Raw genomic sequence first — 9,730 nt, forward strand, 5'->3', positions numbered from 1 at the left:
GTCTGTTACACACTGATTGCTTCGATACATCCCAGAAGCATTGTAAACTCATCTTTACCTTTCATTACAGCCTTAACATTTGCCATCATTGTTGTTATTATCTAATATTCAATGTCTACATTTCATATATATTTTTAAGGTCTAGAAATGCTGGGGGGATCCCAGTAATTCAGATAAGTGGCTGTTCACCCATTACTGAACCCTTTCCAGATTGGCAGCATGGATCCTCATCAGTGGAACTAACTTATGGCAGTTGCACCACGGCAACATCTAAGTTCCCCTTTCATCTCTGACCCCTTGTGCCAGAACTCCCACACATCAATGTCAGCAGACAAAGTCCTTCCCTTTGTGCCAGAAATGGAAAATCTATGCCAAGGCACAGGGTGGAAAGCCTACTAGCATAAGCATAGTTCAAAGGAACGGCCTATTCATTAATACAGATAATTGATGTGAGTCTTTGCTTGCTTAGCACTGTACTGTACATCAGTCAAAGAAATTTTTGATTTAACAAACTGTTTGCCATTTCCAGTTGGTTTTAATTCTTACTGGCATGGAGGCATCCTCTTATGAATAAATACGTCTATTAATACAAAAATAGACCTCATTATACGAGAGCGAGGATCGAGTGGGAGTTAGCTTAGGTTAGTGAGGTTATACAAGCTGCTGGGAGGCTTTGGCTTTTGTGATTTACTGTATGCATCAGTTGTCTTGCATGTATCTTGCACATGTGCAATTCCACTGACCTCCTCTCCCACAAGTTTACATTAACATAAACAATGCCACTTGACAGTAATTCTGTTAACTAAAGTAAACAGGTATTCTTCTCTGCTCAGATTATACAAATAATACAACATCTTACCACAAATTATCAACACTTTTTTAAGATCTCCTCCCCACTCCTCTAAAGGTCAGGTGAAAATTATGAAAAATATCTCTAGAAACATGATAAAGAACAGAGAGTGCTGGTGACGGTGTTCTAAACTGATCTGCTTTACTTAAGAATACGGAATTAAATTTACAATAAAATCAAGATGGCTGAGTGCAAACAGTTAGTGCAAATCAAGAAAATCCAACTGCCTTGACAAAATGCTGGACATGTTATGCTGCTCGCCATCATAACCTCTCAGATGGTAATGCAATTTCAGCCTTATTTCTGTAGCTCCTTTGAGTCAAAAGATCGCTGCAAGCTTCACTAAGTGTGAGAGACAGAAGCAGGACAAGGTTGAGGCAGTCCATCCACAGAGGCGAGCTCTGCTTAGGTCATTAATGACTGAAACCAGTGTAGTGTCTAAATTCATTACATTATAACATTGTTCAAATCAAGAAATGTTCACAGTCGCCGCAGTCGGAAGGGAACTCAGAATTGGAACAGAGAGAAAGAATCTGATTTTGAAAAATATAGCTCCCACCAGCAATGTGGGGGGCAAGCAGTTGCAATGCACGTTTTGTAATGCCAGCAAGTTTTGCATTACTATTGCATTATGTCTATTAGCTAACTTCCTGTTAGACAGTTTTACCACCAAATTTAATTGGATGTAATTAGGGCTGTATTAGAATATTTGAAAACCTGTATAAACTGGACTGATTTGAACCCTGAATACACATATACAATATTATAATATATGAATATATTATATTAATATGATATTGATATATAAACTACTGATATAAAATGAGAAAATACTGATTATAGCCTAGGTAGGCTAGTATTTCTATTACAGCGCTACCTCTTTCTGTATCTTGCTGCTTCAGCCGTCAGCAGCTCTGGTTGAAGCCTGAAATATTGTAAACAAAGTAGCCTAGTTGGTTAGCTTATCATAGTTTGCTGGTTGGACTGTTCAGTTTCCACACGTATGTTTAAGTTTAAAGGTAAGACTTTTTGTCCTTGGGACAGGCCCTTTTGAGTCTTGGAAAACATTGGTTTTGAATGCAAGACTTTTAAACAAATTTGTGCAGCGTGCTAATAATGATGGATTTAATATCAATTTAGCTAGTCGTCTTCTACGTGTCCTTGCTTGCTTCGATTATGAATGTTTTATTTGGATTTAATGTGCATGCTGAGGGGCATGTCCACTGAGCGATAGAGAGAAAAAAAGAGAGAGAGACAGAGAGAGAAAGAGAGAGAGAGAGAGAGAGAGAGAGCAGGGCAAGGAGAGGGGGGTTAAGCTATGGAAGAGCTATGAGCAGTGTTTCAAATGAGTAGAAACCCATGAAATTTGGCACACATATCAGGTGTGAGTGAATTTGGTGCACACATCAGGTGTGAGAGCAATGGCAGCTATAATTCTCCTTTCCCTATGTGGCATGTTAAAATATCTTGGTGTATGGGCTCAGACTTTCTGCTCACACAGATGGTCACAGGTCTGGTTAATTTACCATAATTATGGATCGGATAAAGGAACTATCGCAGGCAACATTATTTCCCAAGGCATTCTGGCTGGTACAGATGATCTTCAAACTAAGCGATACCTGGCCATAACTTCCCTGGGGCCCTAAGCAAGGTTCTGCCAAGGTCCCTTCTATCTGACCCATAAACCATGTAAAACTATTTGGCATGCAGTAGCAGCAAAGTGCTGTATATATTTATTATTTGGCTCTTGGGTGCTCCTTGTTTGTGCCCCCCCCCAATCCCAATCCCCCCCAGCCCTTGCCACTTAATCTACTAAACCCCTCTTCTACTGCACTTTTTACCACCCCCATAAATGCACAAATAGGCTGACACCAGACATAATTTCACTGCATTTCTTACTTCCAGTAACTATATGCATGTGACAATAAACTTCCTTGTATCCTTGTATATATTAATGCTTGTATGTTCAATCATTATGGACATAATACAAACAAATGCAATGGAATTTAATACCAGGACTACCAACTCTCCTTTGGTACTAACGGTCATTAGATCTACTACAAAAGCAAAATAAAAGCTGCTTATGAAGCTTTCTTATCCTACTACAACAATGACAAAATTGTTTGAAGCAGCAAATCTTTATTCTTTAGTATTTTTTATGAATTAAAAGCAATTTCATTTAAACATGTAATATAAAACGGGACTGACATTATCTACCAAATACAATTAATAATAAGAACAATTAAGCATTGTCATAGAGCTGTCTACTTTGAGCAAGAATACTCACTGGAAGCTCTGATGGTTCTGGAAGAAATTCAGCATCCTCTCCGAAAATAAAATCCGGGGGCAGCATAGGATCCCCTGCATTAAAGATGATGTCCCCTGGGAGAGAAATACTATGTTTATTATATATATATGTATATTATGTACTTTCTTGTCAACAGTGCAATTTATCAAAAGTAAAGGCATAAACGTTTAACCAAACTAAAAGAACCTGATTAACAAACAATTACAGAACAAGAAAATGTCAAATAATGCTTCATATTCCAAGCAAATCCTATGTTCCACACACCCTCATTGAACAAAAACAAGCTGCTCTCCCACACACTTCCATTGCATATACAGTATGCAAAATTGTACCACACAGGTATATAGCCCTGTGAAGTCTTAGCATCTAGCCACATTTGTACTGTAGGGCTGAGAGTGTTTTGATAACATGAGTTTATAGGTTATTCCAAAGAGGGATTTTATCTGAATTAGCAGAGGCACTTACATTTGAGTGTCTCTCCAGCATAAGGTATGTGCAGCTTGAAACGATCACAGCATGGGCCTGCCATCAAGGAGGTACATCTGAGAAGAGAGCAACAGTGATAGTAACTAAATAATTTCACTCCTAAAAACAAACAAATTAATATATCTGAATAGTGCTTAGGGTTATTCATTAGCCCTAAAGTGGGTATTTAAAAAAAAAAAAAAATGTTGCTATTTTTGTAAGGTTGCTCACCCAGTCTTGAGGTCAGTTATACGTAGACAGTTTGTAGAATCTAGGCCCACACTGCCATTGCGGATAATACTGCTCAATAATGGCCGCAACTCAGGTGAAATTCGGCTAAGCGCCACTTCAGGAGACAAGTTGCTCATCTTCTTTCCGAGGGTTTCTGGTAAATTTAAGGCGTACAGTACATCATACATTAGAGTATGTAAAGACCCATACAGTTTTGAAGAGTTACAATGAAGAAAACACCCATTGTGCTAATTAATTCTAACATTCAGATCATTCATGTACATATAAGAAACATGAATGATGAAAACATGAATTTTATAAACACCAGGCCTGCTCAATTGAAAATTAGTTTAACACAATTACAATAGCATTCAAAATTTGGTACATGTATTTGGGTTTCATAACAGCCCAGTAATCTATGTCCCTAGCAAATCTGATGCCCATGGCTTTAGTCGCAGATAAAAGACCCCGTTTCAGGAGATTGACCACTCTTAAACTCTGGTTTTGTTCTAGCAAATTGTTTTGATTTAGCAAATCAAAAACTTACTTGAACACCACTTCAAGACAAAGTTAATCTTTCCTAGCTACAGGCGCTGACAGGGACGGTGCTTATACCCGGTTTTTGTGATGCTAACTAAGTGGAGTTGCAGTCTCCCCCTGGATGGCTCGCCAGTCCATCGCAGGATAACCCCCAGCCAAAGTCGGTGCCTTAATTGTCTTATAGGGCACACACCATCAAGTGACTAGATGGGATTTGAATCATCTGCCACCCCAATGAGCCAATGAGCTTCATGCTATGCCTTAGTATGAGTATTCAACAAAAAAGGGAAGGGAGATAGGTCTACAATTTTTTCATAATTGAATAGGTTCGGTTAAACTTGCTTAACTAAACATAGCCTATTTGAATGAAACAGGGAAGTTTCCCAAAATGAGTAAAGTATCGATTACATGTGTGACAGACTGAAGAAAGGTGGATAGAATGGTGTCCAAAGGACATGTTGTGCAGCAAATGATGGGGCAAAATATGGGGCAACAATGCTCTAATGCCAGCATTCCTAATGGTCAGAATTTAACGAAATTTAGTGTAGAGTCATAGAAATGTCCTTGTTTTCCATGGAATAAAATTCGGAGTGAGAGGCCCCAGTGCACAACTGAGTAAGAGAACAAATACATTAGAATGTTTAATTTAAGAAACAGAAGTCTCACAGGTCCTCAACCTGGCAGTTTTGGTAATTAGTAGGCTACCCACAAAACACCAGTGTCAGTCAACATCAACAGAAATGACTTCAGGATGCTGGCATTCTAGACCGAGTCATATAGAAAAAGCCATATCTCAAATTGGACAATAAAAACAAGGGAAAAGAGGTAGACTGGAAAAGAGTGTTATGGAGAGACAAATCTATGGGTAGGCAACAGATCAGAAAGAAGAAATCTTGTGACTTGTGAGATGCTGACCAAATGCTGGAGGAATGTTCAACTCCATCTGTCAAGCATGGTGGAGGAGGTAAAATGGGAAATGTGTACAGAATAAAATGAATCTTTAAGAAAGAAGGCTATCAGTCCAGTTTGCAATGTTACGCCACACCCTGTGAATGATGCTTGATCAAAGCCATTTTCCTCCAAAAAGAGGACAGTGACCAACAACACAGCTCCGAACTATGCAAGAACCATGTAGGTTAAAAGTAGTCAGATAGTATTTTGTCTATAATGTAGTGGAGTGGGGAAAAAGTGGCTCAACTTTTGAACAGCGGACGTGCACCCTCATTCACTAAGTGATCTATTTTGACATTGTCTAACTGCAGGTTCACATTAACAGAGTTCCTGACAGGACCTCTATACACAGAACGAAACTGAAGGAAAATCTGCTGCTCTCAACCAAATACAGCAAGGCAGTGCTTCAAAAAACCAAACCAAATAGTCTAGTCGTGATCCCCATAGGCCCAATAGTAAACCCAGAAATGTTGAGTACCCTAAAGTTTTATTGCAGAAATTTAATCTATAGGCCTAGTGGGTGGAATTCAACTTGGTTGCCTAAAGTTGCACTTTGGGCAATTTGCATAATTAGCATAAATAGGCAATTAAGGTGAGGCAGTACAGGTGAATAGGGTAAAAAATTTAAATAATAGATATCACCATCAAACTTTCTGAGTTGATTACTTATGTTAAGATGAGAAAAAAATGTATTGCATGTTTTTTTATATTTTAATGTTTACATATGCAAATTAGAGCCTATCTCATTAAAAATGCTCTAATTTGCATACACACAAAAGCAGATAGTGTGATAAAGCCAGGCTCAAAATTGTTTTTCCAATGTAAACACGTATACTTGGGGGGGTGAGTTGGTGAAAACCTTTAAGAAACTTGGTAAGGAGGCAGTGTTGACCTATGGACAGACAGATTAAGAAAGTGTGCCATGCAAAACTAGAAAAACACTCCGAGAGTACAGACCTCCGCCAAGCGAAAACATAACCGCCTCCTGGATCCAGACGGTGATCCGGATCACTCCCAAACTTTTTGAGTTATCTTGCGAACAAACAGATGAACAGACACACAGACAAACAAACAAACAAACAGACAAACAAACCCCGATGAAAACATAATCTCCTTGGAGGAGGTAATAACTATATAACAGCATGCACACACACAAACCCACAAGAACTATATACAATATGCAAAATAACTAGCATGCACACGTACACAAATGCACAATAACTATATACAAGAACTATATACAACATGCAAAATAACTATATAACAGCATGCACACACACAAACCCACAAGAACTATATACAATATGCAAAATAACTATATCCAGCATGCACACGTACACAAATGCACAATAACTATATACAAGAACTATATACAACAACATGCAACGCGCACACACACACTGTAAACTATACAGTATGCACACACGCGCACACACACACACATATATTACAAACACACAATCCCACTCAATAGCCTTCACCATCTTCATCATTTCTTTCCTCATTCCCTTCAGTCTCATCATCTTCTTGATCTTTATCTGAATGTATTGTGAATGGGTTGCAGCAGCGGACCTCACCCCCTTCACACTTGCAATAGTCAGTGCAACTGAGATTTGCAGCATGGCAGCTGCAGTTTCCTTTGCTGCAGGCTTTCAATGTGCTGCAGCTACAGCTGGTGACATCAAGCAAATTTACTGGAGCCACTGCCTGAATGGCAAGAGTGGGCATGACCGCCCCTTCACTAGCAACCTCCCACCCAAACTGTGTGATGTCTCTGGCCTCTGCAGGAGGCTCTCTCTGACCTGCAGCCTTCCACAACATGACCTGAAGATGAGCACGCAGTATGTGCAGCATCAGGTTGGCATCTGTTGGAGGAAGCTTTTTAAGCTTAGGAGGCTTTTTGCTGCGATTCTGGTAGCGAGTGTAAGAAAGGCAAGCCCATCTACGACATGGAGGCCCTCTTTGCTCGACTCTTAGTCGTGGGGCAGCAGCGTGGCATAGAGTTGAAAGATGTTTTTGATTACAGTTTGGGTGGGAGGTTGCTAGTGAAGGGGCTGTCATGCCCGCTCTTGCCATTCAGGCAGTGGCTCCAGTAAATTTGCTTGATGTGTGAAGGGGGTGAGGTCCGCTGCTGCAACCCATTCACAATACATTCAGATAAAGATCAAGAAGATGATGAGACTGAAGGGAATGAGGAAAAAAATGATGAAGATGGTGAAGGCTATTGAGTGGGATTGTGTGGTTGTTGTTAAATATGTGTGTGTGTGTGTGTGTGTGTGCGCGTGTGTGCATACTGTATATAGTTACTGTATATAGTTTACGGTGTGTGTGTGTGTGTGCGCGTTGCATGTTGTATATAGTTATTGTGCATTTGTGTACGTGTGCATGCTGGATATAGGCATGCTGGTTATTTTGCATATTGTATAGTTCTTGTGGGTTTGTGTGTGTGCATGCTGTTATATAGTTATTACCTCCGCCAAGGAGGTTATGTTTTCATCGGGGTTTGTTTGTCTGTTTGTTTGTTTGTTTGTCTATGTGTCTGTTCATCTGTTTGTTCGCAAGATAACTCAAAAAGTTGGGAGTGATCCGGATCACCGTCTGGATCCAGGAGGCGGTTATGTTTTCGCTTGGCGGAGGTCTGTACTCTCGGAGTGTTTTTCTAGTTTTGCATGGCACACTTTCTTAATCTGTCTGTCCATAGGTCAACACTGCCTCCTTACCAAGTTTCTTAAAGCAACACCAAAGCACTTTTCCTCTGTTGCACGCACACTATTTGTTTATCCAGCACTGGCTTTGCAAATAACATGTCCACAGACAAGGTAAAGTATGTTGCAAGATTTTATGAAAGTATGATGTATTGCGACATCAGAAGCACGTCAAATTTGTAGTTTCTTATGTCTCATTCCATTGAACTACAGATCCGCTACCCGATCTGGCAAACTTACATAGTGCGGTTATAGCCGATGGAGGGCCGCAAAGCGAATGCAGAAGTGCCGTTCACCCTGTTACGAGTTGATGAACCACTGAAACTATTTTGGAAACATTATTTTAAGGTACAAAAAACTCTTTGGTGTTGCTTTAAAGGTTTTCACCAACTCACCCCCCCAAGTATACGTGTTTACATTGGAAAAACAATTTTGAGCCTGGCTTTATCACACTATCTGCTTTTGTGTGTATGCAAATTAGAGCATTTTTAATGAGATAGGGCCTCATTTGCAAACATTAAAATATAAAAAACATGCAATACATTTTTTTCTCATCTTAACATAAGTAATCAACTCAGAAAGTTTGATGGTGATATCTATTATTTAAATGTTTTACCCTATTCACCTGTACTGCCTCGCCTTAATTGCCTATTTATGCTAATTATGCAAATTGCCCAAAGTGCAACTTTAGGCAAGCCAGTTGAATTCCACCCACTAGGCCTATAGATGACATTTCTGCAATAAAACTTTAGGGTACTCAACATTCATTCATGAAATCACGACTAGACTAAAAGGCTTGTTGACCATTACAATTAAACAAGACCTGGTTCTTCAATTAAAATCCGTTTCAGTGCCTCAGCAATAGGAGACACTGTACCGTATTATTTAATACGGCATTTGAAAAAGGCTTTCCGTTTTCATTTTGGACACAAAATGTTCCACAAAGGCCTTGGGGTAGTTTGACTCTGAAACTCTCACTCTAGCCGGCTGACTGACCAACATTTTTAACCTTGACACCCTTTACGAAAATGAATTGAACACAAGCCTCTTGGGCATTATGGAAGCGTATACAGGACTTTTTTCTACAACATTTCGTTGTTACGAAATTGCATGAAGCTCACCATCATGCCCACATATATCTGCTCTACCACACTTCAAAGAGGCTAATATCACTCACCACTCAGCGTACGGTTAAATCACACAAATTAGGAGTCGTCCCACTTGATAGACGGTATATGGCATGACATGTCAGTGAATTTCTGAGATGGACATGCTCGATAAGGATAAGGATGGATGGTGTGTAAACCAGAGAAGGGCTCTGGTGTAAACTAAGTTAGCTGTAGGATAGCTTGCTAACTTTGTATGCAAGCTAATTGTGCTTGATCCAACACGTTTGGCACAATGGCAAGGTGTTATTCGCAATAACCCAGTTTAATGCTGTACAAATACTGTACAAATGGACATTTTGCTCGGTACCTGATCGGTCCTCGAAAGGCAACTTCGATTGAATTATCAGTGTTGACAACTCGATTCTGCACTTCCGTTGTTATTATTCATGTCTGGTCCTTCACACATTGTGAATAGCTGCTAGCTGTTTGATGATCTGCCTGTTCATAATTTTGTCAATAATGTACAAACACGCTATATTTAGGTGTTGTTTGGTTCAGTTCTGTTCTTGAT

General features: G+C 39.6%; 1 protein-coding gene across 4 annotated transcripts in view; it reads right to left on the reverse strand.

The window, feature by feature from the left end:
• The window catches only part of babam2 (BRISC and BRCA1 A complex member 2), a 54,077-nt gene extending 44,461 nt beyond the window's left edge, over positions 1 to 9,616 (reverse strand). The window contains exons 1-5 of one of the 4 annotated variants that reach the window (XM_076300426.1): positions 9,527 to 9,614; positions 6,303 to 6,377; positions 3,855 to 4,008; positions 3,624 to 3,700; positions 3,138 to 3,232 (exon numbers count right to left, since the gene is read on the reverse strand). In XM_076300426.1, the coding sequence (XP_076156541.1) occupies positions 3,138 to 3,232; positions 3,624 to 3,700; positions 3,855 to 4,008; positions 6,303 to 6,321 (345 nt within the window). In that variant the 5' untranslated portion in view covers positions 6,322 to 6,377; positions 9,527 to 9,614. Of the gene's footprint in view, positions 1 to 3,137; positions 3,233 to 3,623; positions 3,701 to 3,854; positions 4,009 to 6,302; positions 6,378 to 9,227; positions 9,507 to 9,526 lie in introns of those variants that run through there. The other 3 variants (XM_076300427.1, XM_076300428.1, XM_076300429.1) reach the window with 3 other exon arrangements.
• Positions 9,617 to 9,730: the final 114 nt, after the last annotated feature.

The sequence above is a fragment of the Alosa pseudoharengus genome, unplaced genomic scaffold, assembly GCF_046254945.1.
Source record: "Alosa pseudoharengus isolate Yale_2024_CS ecotype anadromous, Long Island Sound unplaced genomic scaffold, YU_APseudo_1.1 YU_APseudo_1.1_scf_22, whole genome shotgun sequence".
Lineage (NCBI taxonomy): Eukaryota > Metazoa > Chordata > Actinopteri > Clupeiformes > Clupeidae > Alosa > Alosa pseudoharengus.